General features: G+C 37.8%; 1 protein-coding gene across 4 annotated transcripts in view; it reads left to right on the top strand.

Moving 5' to 3' along the window:
- KYNU (kynureninase) overlaps positions 1 to 21,376 on the top strand; it is a 180,276-nt gene that overhangs the window by 109,478 nt on the left and 49,422 nt on the right. For all 4 annotated transcript variants that reach the window (XM_003406022.4, XM_064287256.1, XM_064287255.1 and 1 more), the window contains 2 exons: positions 9,622 to 9,720; positions 11,166 to 11,239. In XM_003406022.4, the coding sequence (XP_003406070.1) occupies positions 9,622 to 9,720; positions 11,166 to 11,239 (173 nt within the window). The remainder of the gene's footprint in view (positions 1 to 9,621; positions 9,721 to 11,165; positions 11,240 to 21,376) is intronic.

The raw sequence follows: 21,376 nt of genomic DNA, 5'->3' as shown, positions 1-21,376 counted from the left end.
GGCTGGTCTGTATGAAAGGCCACAAGCTATCTTGCAGACATGCCCTGTAGGCACTTCCCAGGCACTCTGGGGGCTGGAACAGTGGGTGATTACTCAGGTGGCTCATGGAAGCTACTGTTTACATACCTTAAGTATATTATTATTTTAACAACCTACAAGAGAGTCCAGTGCATACCAGTTCCATATCAGCTCTACGTACTACCACAAGTATTTTACCTTGTATTTTTTTAATTACCGTTTTTCACACCAAATCTACTCTTTATTGATGATCTTCATAATTCATAGGATTATTTTGGTAAAGAATAAATGATAATGATCAGTCCAAAGTTAGTATGTTATAGAATGTATCAGTACAGTTATGAGGATTTTAAAGCTACTAGGTAAAAAAAATAAGCTGTACCAATGCATGCTCCATTTTAATAAATAGACAAGTAGTGAATGATTGCTGAGAGACAGTGAATTAACTCTTTACTTAGAAATTCCAGTAAAGACATATGTTTCATATTACTCCACTGGTTAGAAAAATTCTCGTTATCATGTTAATAAGGACAAAAACACATGAGACTCTGCTTTATTGAGAGGGATTCTGAACATAAACTGCAGTTGTTTGTCCAAAATACTTCATTTTAAAAGATGCCAAGTCGGAATAAATAGCATATGCAATAAATTATTAACAGAAACAAAGGACCTATATAATACTTTTTTAAAATTTAAAGCCAGGCTAGAAAATATTCATTGATGACAATTGTATGACTTCACTATTTGCTCACTCATTTACTTATTTACTCAACAATTATTTGAGGAGTTGATATTGTGTGAAAATAGAAGACACTAAGATTGGATAATTGTTATAGGAGGGATATGTAGAAGAAGACAGAGGAGAGGGTTGTTGTATAGGTGTTCTCCAGAGAAATAGAACCAATAGGATGTATTTCTCTATCTCTTTCTAGAGGGAGAGAGAGAGATTTATTTTAAGAAATTGGCTCACACGATTGTGAGGGCTGGCAAGTCCAAAATCTGTAGGTCAGATGACAGGCTGGAAACTGGCATGATATCTGTGTTAGAGTTTTGAAGCAAAATTCCTCTCATCTCAGAGACCTCACTTTCTACTCTCAAGGCCTTCAACTGATTTGGAAGGGTACACTGCATTATTGAGGGTAATCTGCTTGACTTAGTGTCAATTGATTATGAATGTTAGTAATATTAACAAAATACCTCCACAACAACATCTAGACTAGCATTTGACCAAACAACTGGGCACCATAGCCTAGCCAAGTTCGCACATATAAAATGGTGGTGTCAGAAGTCCTCTAACTTCACAAGGGGGGGGGTGGTAATCATGATCAGCCCAAACCTGATTCCTATGAGGTGGAGGTCAAATGTACCTCTACTCTCCAACCTTTTTACCAATTCTGAGACCAGCCACTCAACCCATGGCACTCTCTACGTCTCTGCTGGGTTCAATAAGTCATTGCAATGGCCACGCAAAACTCACAGACCATACTCATGATTATGGCGTTTATTAGGGAAGTACCCATTGCCATTGAAGTTGAGTTGATTCTGACTTATGGTGACCCTATAGGACAGAGTAGAACTGCCCTATAGGGCTTCCCTGGCTGTAATCTTTATGGAAGCAGACTGCCACATCTTTCTCTCGTGGATCAGCTAGTGGGTTCAAACTTTCCATTTAGCAGCCAAGCACATAACAACTACACTACAAGGACTACTTCTTTAGGGAAGTAACAGGTTTTAATTCAGGATTATACAAGATAACGTATTTGTGGTAGTACACAGGGCTGATATTAAACTGGTATGCACTGGTACTCTGGTGTGGGTTGTTAAAATAATAGTATACTCAAGTTTTGTAAATAGCTGCTTCCATGAGGCACCTAAGTTCCATTAGGGAAAGAACAGGTTACAATTTGCATCAGGACCAAACTGGAAGTAACAGGAACAGCTCAGAATACAGTTCTTGAATCAGGACAGCTTCTTCTCGGCCATGCCCACAGGCTGACCTCTGCCACCAGGCCCTGTTTGGGTCTGGCTTCTACCCTGCTCTGGCAAGTGTGATAGCTCTTTAGCTTACCAGGAAGCCTCCCGCCTGAAGGTTCACAGCACTTTGACTCTGCGGTTCAGCAAACCCACTGCATGCAGCCGTCTGCTGGTCCCATGACATTGTTGCTTCTGGTTATAGCTCTACAGTGTTACAGTTCTCTGTCTCCTGGATCTGAGAGGTTTCTCAGCACAGGGACCCTCGGTCCAAAGGATGCACGCCACTCCTGGCTTTCCTTGATGGTAGTGAGGTCCCCACTCAACCTGTGGGACTGGCTCTTTTTAAGCCTGGTGTGATGGCAAAACTGACGAATTCTCTTGGTGAGCCACAGGCACCCTATCGGCATAGTTCCAGCCAGTCCTTTTGTGGGAATTACAAGACTGTGACCAGAAAGGCCGTATGTAAAGAAAAACCCATTGCTCTGCAACACATAAGATTGCAATACATCATCATTGGGCAAAGGAATCTTCTTGTGGGAGTCATCTTGTGGTCAAAATCTGAGTTAGCCAGGCAAATGAGGCGAGAAAGAACAGCCCAATGAAAGAAAAGAGTTTATGCAAATACAGAGACCTAGATATGGGTCACCTGAGACAGGAGAGCTAGAAGAGACCAGATTATAAAGGTCTTTAAGAAGTAAACCAAGAAGTATGAGTTAAGTTCTGCAGTTAATGGGGGCTCATGGATTTTTTTCATGGAAGGGAATCAGTGAGTCTTACAATCAGATGTGTGATTTAGAAAATTCACTCTGGTTATAGTACCGGGAATTCACTGTAGGAATTCAGAATTGCTGGAAGACGACTGCAATAGTTTGAGGATTTGACTATATATAAGACCAGGTGGCAGCCGAACCCTGCTATGCTGATATGATGTGTGGTTGTGTCAATATGAATGTGAATTCCTGTGGGTTAATTTTGAAGAAAAAATCCGTTGCAAATATTTTTCTTTAATTGCATAAAGTAGGCACTCAGATTTGGAGTTTATGTTTTCACCTATTCATATCATGTTATTTAATCTTAGAGATAAAGTAATGAAAAATATTTAACTGGATGGCCGTAGAGAAGGTTTTGACGTTTTCATTTTCTTTATTTTTAAGATGCTGCCATCTAGTGGTACTTCTGTAAAATCACTTTTTACAGATCTCATTCAAGTTCCTATCCTGAGGTCTTGCCTCAAAACCGTCACATTTTAATAATTTATGTTTTCTTCTCTCCATGGGGAAAGAATTGCGCAGGCACTAAAACATACTGTAGAAGCCGCAAGTGATTTTTTGATGTGGTGCCATAGATCTGGCTACAGGGCTTTTAATAACGGGATACAGTATTTGAAGTTTTGTGGTTTTTTCAACAAGCCATTCTTTATAAATAATTAATAATAGGGTAAAAGTACTGCCTCCTCTATTTCTTGAGTTTTCTAAGTAAAGTTAAGTTATAAAAATGCGACAAAAAGTTGAGTTGCTAAAATCGCTTGATAAAAGTCATTGCTTTAATTAGAAATGTTGGTGAGAGAAAAGAGTTTCAAACTCAGAATAATTCGCTTTTTCCCCCTATTAAAATTTCAATATTAAAAAAAATTTTTTTTTTAAATTTCAATATTAAATGTGCGTCTTAAAAAGCCAACAGACGTGCCTGTTAAACGCAAACATTACTCTGCAAATCCAGTTTTTTTATAACCTCTCAATTTTGGTGGGAACTAATTGTATTTCTCTCCCATCACTCCAAAAATTTATGTTAGCATCTGTCTTATCCTTATGACATTTATTGTTCATTTTTCTTCTGAAAAAAAAAAAAAAAGCACAAATCCAGGCTCCCACACACGGAAAAAACATCAGTTACATCCTACTGGTAAGACACCTCCTTTTGTGAGATGCTGGATCAGGCACACTGTAATGTGTAAGGTATCTAATTAAATGACTCTTTTACATATTGCCTTGCTCTGTAGCAGGCCACGAAACCCTGGTGGCATAGTGGTTAAGTGCTATGACTGCTAACCAAAGGGTTGGCAGTTTGAATCTGCCAGGCACTCCTTGGAAACTCTATGGGGCAGTTCTACTCTGTCCTACAGGGTTGCCACGGCCAGAATCAACTCAATGGCAATGGGATTTGTTGGGGCTGGTAAAAGGCCAGATAGTAAATATTTTGGGTTTGAGGGACCATAAAGATTCTGTTGCAACTACTTAATTCTTCTACTGTAGAGTGAAAGCAGCTATAGACAAATGAGAATGTTTGTTCTTCAATAAAACTTTATTTATAAAAATGAGTCACATTTTGCATCCCTCTGCTCTAGGGAAAGTGCCTGCAATAGCTGCAGCGAGTTATCTATCTCGCCAGACCAAGGTTATCGGAAGGGGTCTTAGAATGATCCTGAAACTGGTTCTGCTGCTTTTGTTTTAGGAAAAGTTCTAACAATAGATATGTACCTTCAAAGTTTCAGAAAATCTAAAGTTTGGAGGATGGGATTAATATATATGCATTCAGTAAGCTGACCATAGAAGAATCCAAAGGTGAAATATTGTGTGAAGCTAATTATCACCTCCATTTAAGATCAGTTTTTTGGTTTTCAAAATTCATTTTCATGTATACATTTGTCTAAACGTGGAATGAATTACTATATAGCTAAGCAAAATTCTAACGTTTTGACATGTAGAAAGTGAAATGATTTTGATGATAAGTCATTTCACTTGAAAGTGATTACTTGGGTGTACTTTGCATAATACGTACTCATTGTTCCAGGTCATTCTTCTGGGAATTTAGTAGAGACAAAGGCTTGGTTTCTACACTAAAACAGTGTGAATTCTACTAACCAGAATACAAAACACTTGAAACCCTGTAACAAGTAACTAACTCAGGAAGACAGATGAGAATCAGATCTTGAGTGGCTGTTAGGGCCTAAAGTCAATAAGTACAGAGAAGACTGTGTAAAGTCAAAAATAACTTTGAAAATCTCTCCTAAAATGATTTCTTTTGCTCTATCATTGGATCAGAAAACTTTTTTTCTTTTTTAATTGAGCACCCTATAAAACTTCAGGCTATGTTGTCTCAAAAGTTCACATCTTTAAACACAGAATTATGCTGAGCGTAGAAGAGAGACCATTTTTTCTGACGACGTGGGAACTAAGAAGGACTGAATTCATACCTAGGTCCCTGAGTGGCACAGATGGTTTGCATTTGTCTGCTAACCTAAGGGTGGCAGTTTGAACCCACCCAGCAGTACTGTGAAAGACAGGCCTGGTGACCTGCTTCCCTAAAGATTACAGCCAAGAAAACCCTATGGAGCTCAGTTCTACTCTGTAACACATGGGGCTGCCATGAGTCAGAATTGGCTCAATGACCATGGGTTGGTTTGTTTGTTTTTAAGTGAGAACTGATCTAGACCTCGCATCTTGTGATTCTACTAGGATATGCACTCCCTGAATGGAATGGCAGCTGTAATTTCCAGGACTCTATAAATTGTGCCTTCTTCTTTTTGGGCTGAGTGTATGTATCAATTAGTTCTTGGCATAAAAATGGTGTGTAGGAAACCATTTCCAAACTTGGTGCTTTAATAATAGTTTATTTGTGGATTATATGGTATCTGCTGATCTTTTTTTTTTTTTTTTTTACCCGCTGATCTAGGCAGGACTTGTCTAGAGGGGTCCTGCTAAACTTAGCTCAGGTCATTCATATGTGTTTAGCCAAGTTAGGGGGCCGGGGATCGGGAGCACCCAATCCAGGCTGAGCTCAGATGGGGATGATTCTGATCCATAGTTCTCTCATTTTCCATCTGGGCCAGCAGAGATAGCAGACGACAAGAAAGAGCCAGCTGAACCACTCACATGCTTCTTGAGACTCTGCTTGCTTTACACCTCCCAACATTCCGTTGGTCAAAAAAAAACCACATGACTGAACTCGGTGTCAGAGATTTGCACCCTGCCCTCAGTGAGAGGAACTGAAAAGTTATATGGCAAAGGATGTGGGTAATAGAAGAGGAAGGAATTGGAACCATAAATGCAATTTACCACAGCTTGTATAGTGAATTGATAACATTAAAATGTGTGTATGATATAAAATTAGATACTAAACCAAAATTGATTCCTTAAAATTTCTGTTTTTGTTGCTGTTATGTGCCATTGAGTGAGTTCCAACTCATAGTGACCTATGTCCAACAGAACAAAACACTGCCTGGTCTTGTGCCATGCTCACGATTGTTATGTTTAAGCCCATTGTAGTAGTCACTGTGTCAGCCCATCTCATTGAGGGTCTTCCTCTATTTCACTGACCCTCTAGTTTACCAAGCATGATGTCCTTCTCCAGGGACTGGTCCCTCTTGATAACATGTCCAAAGTGCATGAGATGATATGTCAATATCCTTGCTTCTAAGGAGCATTCTGACTGTACCTCTTCTAAGACAGATTTGTTCATTCTTCTGGCAGTCCATGGCATATTCAATATTCTTCACCAACACCATAATTCAAAAGCATCAATTCTTCTGTCTTCCTTATTCATTATCCAGCTTTCACATGCATACGAGGCAATTGAAAACACCATGGCTTGGGTCAGGCACAGCTTGGCCTCAAACTGACATCTTCACTTTTTAACGCTTTAAAGAAGTCTTTTGCAGCAGATTTGCTCAATGCTGTACGTCATTTGATTTCTTGACTGCCGCCTTCCGTGGGCATTGATTTTGGATCCAAGTAAAATGAAATTCTTGACAATTTCAATATTTTCTCCATTTATCATGATGTTGCTTATTGGTCAAGTTGTGAGGATTTTTGTTTTATGTTGAGATGTAATTCATACTGAAGGCTATAGTCTCTGATGTTCGTCAGTAAATGCTTCAAGTTCTCCTCACTTTTAGCAAGCAAGGTTGTGTCATCGGCATTACACAGGTTGTTAATAAGTCTTCCCTCAGTCCTGGTGCCACTTTCTTCATGTAGTCCAGGTCCTCAAATTATTTGCTTGGCATACAGATTGAATAAGTTTAGTAAGAGGACACAACTATCATGCACACCTTTCCTGATTTTAAGCCACGCAGTATCCCCTTGTTCTTTTTAAATGACTGCTTTTCAGTCTATGTACAGATTCCTCTTGAGCACAACTAAGTGTCCTGGAGTTCCCATTCTTCGCAATGTTATCTATAATTTGTTATGATCCACACAGTCAAATGCCTTTGCATAGTCAATAAAACACAGGTAAACATCTTTCTGATATTCTCTGCTTTCTGCCAAGATATATCTGACATCAGCAATGATATCCCTCATTCCACATCCTTTTCTGAATCCAGCCTGAATTTCTGGCAGTTCCCTGTTGATATACTGTTGCAGCCATTTTTGAATTATCTTCAGCTAAATTTTACTTGTGTGTGATATTAATGATATTGTTTAATAAGTTCTGCATTCTGTTGGATCACTTTTCTTTGCAATGGCCACAAATATGGATCTCTTCCAACTGGCTGCCTATGTAGCTGTCTTCCAAATTTCTTGGCATAGATGGATGAGAGCTTCCAGCACTGCATACATTTGTTGAAAGAACTCAATTGGGGGTTCCATCAATTCCCGGAGCCTTGTTTTTCACCATACCTTCAATGCAGCTTGGCCTTCTTTGTTCAGTACCATTGATTCTTGATCATATGCTGCCTCCTGAAATGGCTGAAACTGACCAATTTTGGTACAGTGACTCTGTGTATTCTTACCATTTTCTTTTGATACTTCTTGCATCGTCATTCAATATTTTCCCCGTAGAATCCTTTAATATTGCAATTCAAGGCTTTAATTCTTTCTTCAGTTCTTTCAGCTTGAAAAATATTAAGCATGTCCTTCCCTTTCAGTTTTCTAACGCCAGATCTTTGCCCATTTCATTATAATGCTTTACTTTGTCTTCTTGAGCCGCCATTTGGAATCTTCTGTTCAGCTCTTTTACTTCATCATTTCTTCCTTTCACTTTAGCTGCTACTCTATGTTCAGAGTCTCTTCTGACATCCATTTTGGTCCTTTTTTATTTTCTTTTTAATGACCTTTTGCTTTCTTCACATATGATGTCCTTGATGTCATCCCACAACTTGTCTGCTCTTCGGTCACTAGTGTTTACTGTGTCAAATCTATTCTTGAGATGGTCTCTAAATTCAGGTGGAATATACTCCAGGTTGTACTTTGGCTCTTGTGGATTTGTTTTATTTTTCTTCAGCTTCAGCTTGAACTTTCATATGAGCAATTAATGGGCTATTCTGCGGTTGACTCCTGGCCTTGCTCTGACTGATGCAGTTTAATAGTCTTTTCAATTAATTGTGGATATTCTCTGATACTACACAGAATTTGGAAAGTGAGAACTTCTTAGTGGTTAGTTGTGATATGGAATGTGAAACCAAATTGTTCTATTTCCTGTATTTTGTTACATTAAACCCCATTCATCGATCTTGCACTTTGAATGGATCTTCGATCCATGCATGATCTGTAGCCTCAGTCATTGGTCATTTGAAAAATATTAGTTCACAAGATTATACAGGTCTTCCAAATATTGACATATTTCATATGTTAAAAAATCATATTTGTTAATATCACTTCCAAACTCATCTGCAATGTCTGGGTATGTGCTGGGAAGTAGTCATACTTATAGAAGTGGATACACGTTTTCTAAAATTCTACCTTTCTCTTGAAAATTCTAATTTTACCATTGGCGACAAATACAGTAAGTTGTTTTCTTTGAAGTGGCAGAATCACTATTTTCAAAAGAATGTCTGTCAGATGTTTGAGTTTAAATTATCATTGTTTGTTTGTCAGTTGCTCTTTCATGTATAAATGGTATTCCATGAAAAAGGGGGCTAGTTCAGCTTGCAACTGAAATAATTGCACAAGTGCATTACTATGAAACAGCCATCCTACTTCAGAATGTAGCCAAGTGTTTTATAAATATTCCCTTCAAAGAATATTAAAAGTATGACAATTAAGGTGTTAAGAGGAAATAAAAATTAATCATTTTTACAGCTCTATCAAAGAACTTCTTAAGTGAAATGTTTTTTTGTTTGTTTTCATTTTGGTTTTTTGTGGGGGCATTGAGAGTGAATGTCTGGGTTGGGTACAATACAATGACTGTTAGTACAGTTTGGTGCCACTGCCATGATTTATATTAAGATGCAAGAGTTTTACCCACCACTGTTTGTGCACTGTCAGTACAAATGTCAACACAGCAGAAAAGGCAAAGAATGTCTTAGTATTACGAAAATTGTTTGACCTGGTGAGTCTCCTGAAAGGCCTTGGGACCTCAGAGTTCCACATTTCACTCTCTGTGAACCACTGCATTAAAGGATGCACCTTATTTACGGTACTAAAAAAAAAATTAAACCTACTGCTGTTGAGTCGATTCCGACCCATAGCGATCCTACAGGACAGAGGAGGACTGCTCCATAGAGTTTCCAAGGAGCACCTGGCAGATTCGAACTGCTGACATTTTGGTTAGCAGCCTTAGCATTTAACCACTACACCACCAGGGTTTCATTTATGGTATAGCGGATTGTTAAAAGGTTTTCTTAAAGATATTTGTATTAACTATTTACAGTCACTAAGCAAATCTAATATGTTTGATTGTTTTCTTCCCCAGGGTTGTTTTGTTGGCTTTGATCTAGCACATGCTGCTGGAAATGTCGAACTCCACTTACATGACTGGGGAGTTGATTTTGCCTGCTGGTGTTCCTACAAGGTACAGATTAGTTAATGTGTTAGCATCCTTTTATTTCACCTTGACATTAACCCAGATGAAAAACTGGATAGGTGGGCCAATTTTAAGGACCTGAGTTACTTTTTCGTATGTCTTTCATTTCTGTGTTTCCTGATTTTAGTTTATAGTAAGAGTTACATGATAGAATAGTATGAAAAATAATTACTTCTGGTATTTTCATCCAGTCTCTATTCCAACTCATATTGACCATATAGAACAGAGTAGAACTGCCCCATAGAGCTTCCAACAGTGTTTAAGACCTTGGCTGCTAACCAAATGGTCGTCGGTTTCACTCAACTAGCTGCTCCTTGGAAACCCTATGAGGCAGTTCTACTCTGTCCTAGACAGTCGCTGTGAGTCGGAATTGACTTGACAGCAACTGGTTTCATTCGATGATTTTTTTTTTTTTAATAAAGAACCCGTTCCTTCAATCCCTAGGCTTCTATAAAAATGTCAGGAGGTTCTTGAGAAAAAGCCCCACACATTTAGAACTTAATTCAAATTGATTAGGTTCTTAGTTTTGACATTGATGTAAATATCTACTTCCTTCAAGATAATTCTTAGAGTCAATTGGTATTGGCATTTGAAAAAAAAAAAAAACAATTTGACAGGGAGGATAAAAATAAAACCAGTTTTAGTTTAGGCATTTTTAAAATATGATACCTTTATTATTATTTAAATGTTTTCATGACCAAAAAAAATTTAAATGATTGACCACTGAAATCAGACAGGCTTCAGTGGCAATGCTGTTTATTAAAAAAAAAAAAAATTAGTTGGGGCAAAATAGTCCTTCTAAACTAGTTTCTTGATTTCTATGTTGAAATTGCATATCTTTTGTCTCATGGTCTTTAAGGACTTACTGAGCAAGAGCTTTGGGCTAATGCCACTTAAAGAAGTTTTCTTAGTTAAAAGGACATCTCTTATTTTGTAACAATTTACTTTTTTTTTTTTTTGGTAAGGATTTATCTACTCTTTTAACATTAATGCTCTGTCACAAAAATACAAAACCACCAAATTTTGCTACATATCTAGAATGAATATTCAGTTTAGCAATGTATATTATGTTGCACAAAATTGATTTGCTGAAGTTCAAATCAATTGTATCAATCAGTTTTGCCACCCTATCAGGCCCAGTATTTTGTCATATTAAGAAATGAAATTAGCAGAAAGAATTGGTCTTTTCAAAGCCTCCCGTATTTGCTTTACAGTATTGGTTTCTTTTTATTTTATTTGACCAGAAATAGAATGATTATTTATCCTCAACCTAATCATTTTTTTATTTGTTTTCCCTTTAACAAAATTTCTAATAATTACACATTGCCAAATAGCCAAGATTTAGTTTCATTAAAAAAAAGAAATGATTATATTGTTTACTTTTTGTTATGTATTTAGGTAAGCCCATGCAATTTAATTTATTTTTGGTTCAGTATTTAAATTCAGGAGCCGGAGGTCTTGCTGGCGCCTTTGTCCACGAAAAGCATGCCCACACGATAAAACCTGCGTGAGTACCCATTTCATATTCTTTTTTGATGATGAATAGATTAAATTGCATGAATCAGGTGTTACATTTACACGAGTTCCTTAAGAAGCTATCCAGTAGGAATTTAGATTAATGATAATTATTTTACTAGTCTAGTAACAATGATGTGCTTTATCAGAAATAAATGCTTTCCAAAAAGTTCAGTCGATTGAGTGAGAAATTCAATCACAAAAAGAGGAGCTTCCGTGCTAAAAATGAGTCACGGCAATCACACAGAGCAGATGGTTGAACGCAAAGGGACCACTTCAATTTTTTTTTCAAAAACTAGACTTTAGAAAATTTCAGATTCCTGGCATTGATGCATAAATCAAAGGCAACCAGAGCTGTGCCTAATAGAGCCTTAAAAGTGGCATCTTATTATTAAAATTACATCTGCTTTTAAAGCCAGAAATGGTACATGATGTCTTGTAGGGAGTATCTTCTGTCCTAAAAGACTTTGTAATCCATGAAAACTGAAGAAGCTGAACACCGCACAGCAGACTGAGTACAGAGCAAGCAGTACTTTTCTATTTGATTGGACTTTCTTCGTATTTTAGAGCAAGAATAAATGTAAATGTAACAGACCAACAAATTTACACATTTTTATTTGACTGGGTAACTTATAAGTGTTCATTTTATCTTGATCTGGTATTGAGATACAGAAATAACATTCAGGAAAGAAAAAAAACTTAGCATAGTTGTTATATTGGAGCACATGTCATAAGGAGACTGTCTAGACTTCTAATAGATAATGTAATAATGTTTTATTCGTTTTCTGAATCTTCTCAGCCACTGGCTAAGTGGTACAGTCTTTACAAGCTTTGAGGCTGAATTGGTAATTCGGCTTGGAACACCTCATGTTTTTAGGCTCTATGCCTGTAAATCTTAGGAATTTAAGATAATTTTCTAAAGTTCATTTAATCATGTCTAAAATTTCTTCAAGGTTTCAAAGTTTTGAATTTAAATAGAGCATTTTCTTTAGATAGACATTTTGTCAGCCTGACATCTTCCTGGAGCATATTGTCAGTGCATTAGATTTCCTCACATGTCCTGATATCTCTGAGAAAATTATAAGCTATATATTATATTGTTAAGAATACCACCGCATATTTTAAAAACACATTTTTTTACAATGTTTTCCACTGGTAACATTTTATCTAGCATAATTTGTTTCTCCTATAGGCCATATACAACATATTGCTTGCTTTTGTGAAAACTCAATACCTTGATCATTTACCATTCTCCATTTATTTAAAAGGTAATAGAGAATCTGATGTATTATATTAACTCAAAGGGCAAGCTGTTGAGGCAGAAAAAATTAGGTAATGGGTATCAATTCTAGAGAATGAAGGAGTTAGAAGTTAAGTCTTAATATACTTGAGATATGTCTCTCCATCATGTGACCTTCATGGCTGGAGTGAAGGGGTTGGAGTGTGCTCATATGTGTCTCATTTTGTGTAATCTCAAAACCTTATGAACTCGGTGTATATCATTGTGAAATTATGTATCCAGGAGAAAGGCCACATAGACATTCCAGCTGGGTTATTTCATTGAGAAACTGACTTTATAAATCTCCATTCCTCTAATTCTCTCTTCAGCTGACCTTACCATCTTTTTGGTTCTCTCATTAATGAATCAGTGGAATAAGATCTTCTATGTGTGTTCATTTTATAGGTGTATGAGAGTCACAATTTTAACTTTTTGGGAAATTATACATCATTAGTTATTACAGCATTTTAACTATATGGCTTTGGAGACTGACAGGACTCCAATCAAGTTTCATTCATTAGAGGCCTCTTTTACAAGGAACTCTGGTTCATTTTATTTGTTCATATTTTGTTTCCTCCAACTGTTAAAGCTTCTTTTGATGTGATGTCAGAGGGATTCATTCCAGTGCTGCCAACTTCTAACCGTAACTATCCCCTTTGTAGCAAGTGTCGCGTACTATATTTAATTTATGTTAGGGAACTGGATCCCTAACTGGGAATGGGATACAACAGATTCCTACAAGCCAAGGGCAGGCAATTTTCAGATCATCTATTCATAGTCCCTCGTGGTAAAATAAATGCTTTGGTAGAACTTAACATTGTATTCTGTTCTGTGATTTACCCCTTGATACATCTGCAAATCAAACACCATCTGCAGAAAGAGTGGTAGTAAGAGCAACGAAGAGATAGACAAGGCTAACATACCAAGCTGTCTGAAAAAGACAAATTGCACAGCTATTGTAATGATGCTCAATAAATTGTTTTCTTAATAGATTGGAGGGGTGTTCCCTTGTGAATAGTATTTACAATAGAGAAGTAAAATACAACCTAAACTACAAAAGCTCCAGCCTGAGTAGTGATTCCACTGTGAAATGCAATAATTATATTTCAGCTGTTAGGGTTCTGTGATCAGCTGGTCAACTCTTTCTGTTTAATAAGCCTTCTGCCACCTATACATTTCTCTTCTTTTTGGACCATACAGAGACTAAAGAGAACTTTTCCTTGTTATTTAATACTGTAGCTGATTTAAATTAAGAACATCAGATAGAATGGAATAAAATTGCTATTGAAGTTGCAAACTTTGTGAAGTAATCTTTACGCTTAAAAAGGATGGCACCTAGTGGCCAAATATGTTATTTCAAATAAATAATATCCACACAACATTTTTCTTGGTCAGTCATTCACCCTTTAGCAATTTTTTAAAAAAGTGAATATGCTTAAACCATTCTTTTATTTTAGATCATGTGTCTATATATTTATAGTGTAATATTTATGTAAGCAAAGGCTTCAACAAAGAGGTAGAACAGGATGAAGGTAGGAGCACAGGGCAAAGGGGACATTTTAGGCGTGGTAAAGGTTCATCAAGGCTGGGGTAAGAAGGCATTATGAAGCAATGTCCCACCTAGTGTGGGGAGTGGATCACAGGATACGTAATACTGTATTCTAAGAGTTTAATAATTAGTGTGTTGTTTCCAGAGTCCCTGGATGACACAAATAGCAAGCACTTGGCTACTAATGGAAGGGTTGGCTATTCGAATCCACCCAGAGGTGTCTCAGAGGAAAAGCCTGGTGATTTACTTTGAAAAGATCAGAGCCATCCAAAACCCTACAGAGGGCAATTCCCCTCTGATACACACGGTTCACCATGAGTCAGAATCAACTTGGCAGCAACTGGTTTGGTTTTTTGGTTTGTATAGTTTTCATAGTCTTTTACAAAGTTTGCATTAGCAACTGGTAAATTAACATCTGTACCAAGAAGTTTCTTTTCCTTTTTTACCTTAATGAGGCATTTTGACCATTGTTCCAAGTTGATGACCTAGGATTTTTTTCCAAGAGACTTTTGCCAATTGTGATGGCTAATGTTATGTGTCAACTTGGCTAGCTCATGATTCTCAGTATTGTGTCATTATCCTTCGTTCTGGGATCTGATGTAAGGGGAGTTTCCTGGGGTGTGTGGCCTGCATCCAATGTGTATGGATGCTCTGGCAAGGCTCACTCCCACCTGACTGGTCACCATCTGACTTCTGGTTCATGGGACAGGAGCTAGCAGCTTGACACCTCACAGGCAGATTTTGGGATTTGCCAGCTTCTGCAACCCTGTGAACCAGCAGCCTGTCATCTGACCTGACAATTTTTGGGCTCATCAGCTCGTGCAACCATGTGAGTCAGAAGAAACCTCCAGCCTGATGTCAGACCATGGATTTGGGACTTGCCTGCCTCCACAACTGTGTACGCCATTTCCTAGAAAAAAATCTCTCTCTCTCTTTATATATATATATATATGCTTCACTGGTTTTGTTCCTCTAGAAAACCTAGCCTAAGACATTTGGTACTGAGAGTGATTCTAGAGGAACCAAATCATAGGGCTGAGCTTTCTGGAATTGGTTCTCAAGCCTGGCTAGTCTTAAAGGTGCTAATGACCCTCAGCGAAATTTCTAGGGAAGCTTTGGTGTGGGGCATGTCAAGGTATTCTTTCTAAAGTGAAGGATAAGCTGTTGCATCTGGCCCCTCCTACAGTTAAAAAGAAGGCACAATGCCTGGCAGACATCTTTGGATTTAGAAGGCAGCCGATCCCTCATTTCAGTGTGCTGTTCTGGCCTATTTATCAAGTGACTCGAAAAGCTGCAAGTTTTGAGTGGGGCCCAGACCAAGAGAAGGCTCTACAACAACAGGTTTAGGCTGCCATGCAAGCTGCTCTGCCAGTTGGGTCTTATGATCCGGCTGATCCAATAGGGCTTGAAGTGTCAGTGGCAGATAGATATGCTGACCCATGGATTTGGGACTTGCCAGCCTTCTCAACTGCATGAGCCATCTCCTTGAACTAAATCTTTCTGTCTCTGTATGTGTGTGTATGTATACACGTACACTTCACTGGTTTTGCTCCTCTAGAGAACCCAGCCTGAGATTTCAATAAAGCAAATGAGTAAATTAGGTGCCAGACTTAATCTGCTGCATTAAGCATTATAATTCAAGCTGCTGTTCTCAACCAAAATTTGACCTTTTCTTAGTTGGTCATCACCTTTTCTCACTCCAGGGTCGGATTGTAAACCATGTCTACAGTTAAGAATTATAGTAAATTAGCGCTGATTGTAATGAAATGACTTCTTAGTCCCTCCCCCCTTCCCTTGGGGGCAGACTTCAGTCTACAAAGTTAATAATTACCGCTTCGTGACTTGAAGGAAGACACTTTTAATTATAAGTATTTGACAATCAGAAATGTATTCCTAAAAAAAAAGTGCTTAAATAATCTTGAATTTTTCTTTTTTACAGATGTTGATCTTTCTGGCATACATTCGAGAAATACTTAACCTTTTTATTTTAGAGGTCTCAAAATATCTGAAGCCCATGGAAAGACTCTTCTGTAAGACACCATACACTGAAATTCAAAGATCTTTTTTTTTTTTTTTTTAAATAGGGGCTCTAGTATGAAAACAGGAGCTGATCAAAGGAGATAGTAAGATTCCTTCTAGAATTTATTTTTTTACCCTGTCCGGTGAAATCACTCATACAGGAAAAACACTGTTCACTTTTCACACAGGCTTAACAAACCTCCAAACGCCCCCCCCCCCCGCCATGTGTTAAACACGTTGCCGTCAAGTTGATTCTGACTCACGGCAACCCCATGTGTTACAGAGTAGAACTGCGTCCATGGATTTCTTAGCTGTGATGTTTATGCAAGCAGACCACCAGGCCTTTCTTATAAGGCAACGCTGGATTAGTAGTCGTGCACAAATCGCTTGCCCTGCCCAGGGATGTCTCTCCCCTTCTCCTCAAGGTCCCTTGAAAAGCTTGTTTTCCTTGGGGTATATTTTTGAGCTTTGCTGAGTTGCCAAGAGTGGACCTAGCAATAGTTTTCTTGAAAATGCTAGAATCTTAAATCATGCTAACATATTTCCATAACCAGTTAGAGGTGTTTGATTGAAGGCTTTAAATAGAGATGACATTTTGTAAAGCTTTATTGAGGGCTTGAGTCATCTCCTTTATTGTAACAAGTGATTTGCAAGTTAAAAAAAAAACAGCCGATGAGGCTAGCTGACTTTGGTGCCTGGCTAAGGCAATTTTTAGACCTCAGAAATGTGAGTGATTATTATAATTACTTCGCAACTGAAAAAAAGGAAAGAAAGAAAACATAAAGAACAGGTTTCAGAAAAGTCCAAGAAAGGATAAAAAGAAGTGAAAAAGGCTTAGAAACTATAAGCTTATGTCATGATTGGCTTAACTGTACAATCAATGTTCGTCTTATGGGGGGCTCATCTTATGCACATTTGTTCTGGGAAACACAGACCTGACATATTTAGATTCTATGCACTTCTCCAAGAAATGGTTGAGAATGCAATGGCTCAAAAGGTCTCGATAACTGAAACCTTGTTTTCAGTTTCTTAATGATCTTTTCCGATTTAGTACTTAATAAGTCTTTGCCTAGTACTGACATAAGGTGTTCTTGTTTAAAATCTGAGAGAATGAAGAGTTGTAGGTGACAATGTCAAGGATGGGAATTCAGGAGACTTCAGGTGGTTCCAGATGTGACAGGCCACATCTGGTAGGAGTTTTCACAGAACCCCCAAGATGAAATGTGGCCTAGGCCTTGTGGGGCATCTGCCCTACCTATTTAGCCTGTTGTAGAAGGATGTTCAGTATTAACATAGATAACTTCCCAGCCACAGTTTCTTGACCTCAAGGCTACATTAGGTACAGTCGGCTGTCCTTTGTCTTTAATAGTTATCTCCCACTCCTCTAAGTTTTCACGGCACCGTTTCTGTTGGTTCTGCTAGAATGTATGTGATGACGTTTCTGTATCTATTACGAAGTATACTTTCTCACTTTTTCTATGATTCTCCCTAAGCCCCAGCCCTTGATCCTCATCCACATTCATGATTTCAACTTCTCCTCATTTGTAAAGGAAACCAGTTTGCCCTTCCGGTTTTACTGCTTGCTTACTTTTCAGCCATTATTATAATCTTATTGCCAATTACAAGAGTTCCTTGTTGTCCAAGCATTATCCCAGGCCTCCAGCATACACAGTAATGTAAGAAAGCCATGATTGTCATCACAGGGACGTATTCACTAATGGACCACCCACATATAAATTAATCCTTACCTGGACACTCTTTCCCAATTAGTTTAGCATCTATCTCTATGAACTACTTACAGCAATCTTAGTCTCTTACTGATTATAGAATGTTATCAGCATCAGATAATACAGTGGAAACAGATTCTGAAGCAGAATTTTGCAAGAGATGCAGGATTTCATGATGCTGGAGAACTGCTGAATCACAAAATTATGGGCAGTGAGAACCTGTCAAAGTTAGAGAAGTTTACAGTAAAAATTGACAAGGTACTTCAAAAGCAAATGACTCAAATATCAAGGATTAAACAGAAATGATGAACTCCTCAAAAATATTTTTTTTATAAAAATCTTCATCTTTATGGTCATGCTGAGAACTTAATATGAAAGAAATTATATTTTGCTATCATAACATTTTGTCAAAAAATACACCAAAAAAACCCAACATTTGATTTAGTATTTGTTATTTCTGAGAATTAGCATATTGTTATTTTAATCTCAGTTTTGGTAAATTCTAAGTCAAATTTTTAACGTAATTTTCAAGATAACATCTTAATTAAACCATTTTTCTTCTCCATTAGTTACTAGAAATTTATGGTTACTGGCTCACAATGGATTTCTTTTAGTCTGCCAGTCGCATAGATCCCATTTGCCATTAGATAACGAAAACTTCCAATACGCCTGTCTGTCTCTCTAATGCGGGGATAAATATGGTAAAACTTGAATTTTATCTTACTCAAAACAGGTGTTCTTTCCAAGGTGCTCATTGCTTCATCATGTAAAGGGAATGGCCTTGAGTCTATTAAGGAGACATGAACAAATGCAACCTAAAAATTTTGCGGGCAGAAAACCTTCATAGATGCAAATAAATATAGGATTAAAGAAAACTCATTCCAACTCATGGCGATACCATGTGTTAGTGGAGTTGTCTCATAGGGTTTTCGTGGCTATAATCTTTTCATGGAAGCAGATTGCCAGGTCTTTCTTCTGTGGTGCTGCTGGATGGATTTGAACCACCAATCTTTAGGTTAGAAATTGAACACAAACTATTTGGGCCACCCAAGGACTTAAATAGTACCTATGATTTTAAAATCATAATCATTGGAAGAGGTGTTATTTAAATAGTCTAATAAGCATTGGGAGCAATGGCAGAAGAGATGTCTTCAGCTTGAAGCTGGTTGGGAAAAGCTTGAGCCAGGAGATAGAGAAACTTGCAGGTAAGTATCCTCTATAAAATAGAATGCTATGTTAGCCAAGTGAATTAACTTATTTTTTGTTACTTTGAAAGCTGAAATGGTTGCCTACAAGAGAGATTTCAGTTGAAAAAGAATTACTTAAATGGTATTTCTTAAAAGGATGTATCAAGTGATCTTTTCCTTTTTATACTCTTCACTAGAATTTTTATGGAATCTGAGTTATTGACTTAACATTTTAAAGCCTTCCTCATTATCATAAAATTGCTCTTTCTTCCTATTTTACAATATTTTAGAAATTATAAACTGGTAAGATCAACAAGATTGCTTCAAGCTCACACTTAGTTCCGGAGCTGTGATCTTGGAGTGGATTATACCCACTGTAAGTTCAGATCTTCAAATCATCATTGTATGGAATCTGAAAGAGGACAAATCCCTTGCACAATACTCATCTGTGGAGTAATTACGTGTAATCTATGCCTCTCCTTATTTGGAAATTATTTTAGATCAATAACTTGAAAAGGATCCCCCCATTTTCTTGGCTTGACAATTTTTACTATGCAAAATCTTCTAAATAATTTCCCTGTGTGGCAAATTTAAGCTATGATCATAAAAATAACTTTTATGCATTAAAGCACAATCACAGTTAAAAATAAATTTAGTAAACAATCTGTTTTTCTCAAGCTGGGAGACAAGGTAATAGTGGCTCTTTAAAGAAAGCTGATAGTAATTATCAGTAAAAAAAAGATATATTAAAGCCATTCTTAGCTCACAAATCACTACTCTCAGATAATGATGACATTATCATTAATTTGGAAAAAACTGAAGTCCTTTGAAATCTCAACATTTATTTTCTATTCTAAAATTACCATCTAGTGTCTCTGAAGATAAATGGGGTCATTGAACCTTTCAGACACAAAAAGTAAGACTTGTCAAAGAGCTTCGGCTCTTGTTTTAATTACTTCCAAGTTTTGTCCATAGAGTAACCTTTGAAATCTGCAGGGCTTTTGATAGTAACTCTGAAGAGCTACCGCTAAACTTTTGTTTGTTCTCGCTTAGAAAACATGTGTATCAATCTGACTCTTTGTAATGGCCAGATCAGCTGGTGGTGGAAAGGGCAGCTGTTGAATCTGCCCCTGACTCACGGGGAACCCATGCACTGGGGAACAAAACACTGCCTGGTCCTGGGCCATCCCAGTGACGGATTGTGGTTCAGACTGTTGTGATCATAGGGTTTGCACTGGCTGATTCAGAAGTAGATTATCAGGCCTTTCTTCCAAGCCCATCTTAGTATGGAAGCTCTGCTGAAACCGGTTCACACACAAGCCTTCCAATAACAGGGCTGGTGGCTGTGCATGAGCTACCCCGGGTGGGAATCAAACCCAGGTCTCCTGCATGAAGGCAAGAATTCTACCATTGAACCAACACTGCCTACAACTGGGGTGGAGACTTGTTGCAATAATACATGGAAGTGTGGGGTAGCACGGGCAACTGCCTCATCGCACACAGTCCCAGTGGGTCCCAGTGCTTCCAGATTGGTGTGGGCTGACTTCTCAGACCTGAAGAACACTTGGAATACTTTACTTAGAACAAAGACCTGAACTTAAGCAATCCTTACTTCATTTACCTGTTTGTTTTTTTAAATTTTTCCAGAGGAGGGGATTTTACTGAGTGGGAATTATCTGTCTAGAGTTGGGGTCTGTCTCTCTTACGCCCAACTCATATATAGAGAGCTTGTTTGGGCTCCCACGTCAATTCCTTCTCCAATCAGCTTTGGTCAGGGCAACCGAAGGCTTGGCATAAACTCTGGCAATATAGACAGGAAATGACCTTGAGGCTTTTTTTTTTTTTTTCTACGTGGCCTGTAATCCTTGTAAGATTTCATCTTAGTGTAGCCAACAGAATTGCTTGAAACATGATTATACAATTAAACCTTCTTGATTTTAAGCTTTTGAGTACAAAGGTATTGGCCTATCAATATGCATTTTCTTTAGGGATCCATAATGCCTGTTATGAATTGAATTGTGTTCCCCCAAAATATGTGTTGTAAATCATAACCTGTGGTTTGAGGCCCTGGTGGCACAGTATTTAAGAGCTTGGCTGGCAACCAAAAAGGTTAGCAATCCGAATCCACCAGCAGCTCCTTGGAAACCCTATGGGGCAGTTCTACTATCATATAGGGTCGATATGAGTTGAAATAGACTAGACAACAATGGGTTTTCAGGGTTCGTGCCTGTGGTTATAATCCCATTTGGGAATGGATTGCTTTGTTATGTTAATGAGACAAGATTACTGTAGGGTGTGTCTTGAGCCATCCTCATTTGAGATATTAGCAGAGATGAGGAGGAGAGCTGCCCAACCACATGAAGATCAC

This window comes from Loxodonta africana, chromosome 6 (assembly GCF_030014295.1).
Source record: "Loxodonta africana isolate mLoxAfr1 chromosome 6, mLoxAfr1.hap2, whole genome shotgun sequence".
Taxonomy (NCBI): domain Eukaryota; kingdom Metazoa; phylum Chordata; class Mammalia; order Proboscidea; family Elephantidae; genus Loxodonta; species Loxodonta africana.
This window is presented reverse-complemented; position numbering and strand designations above follow the sequence as displayed.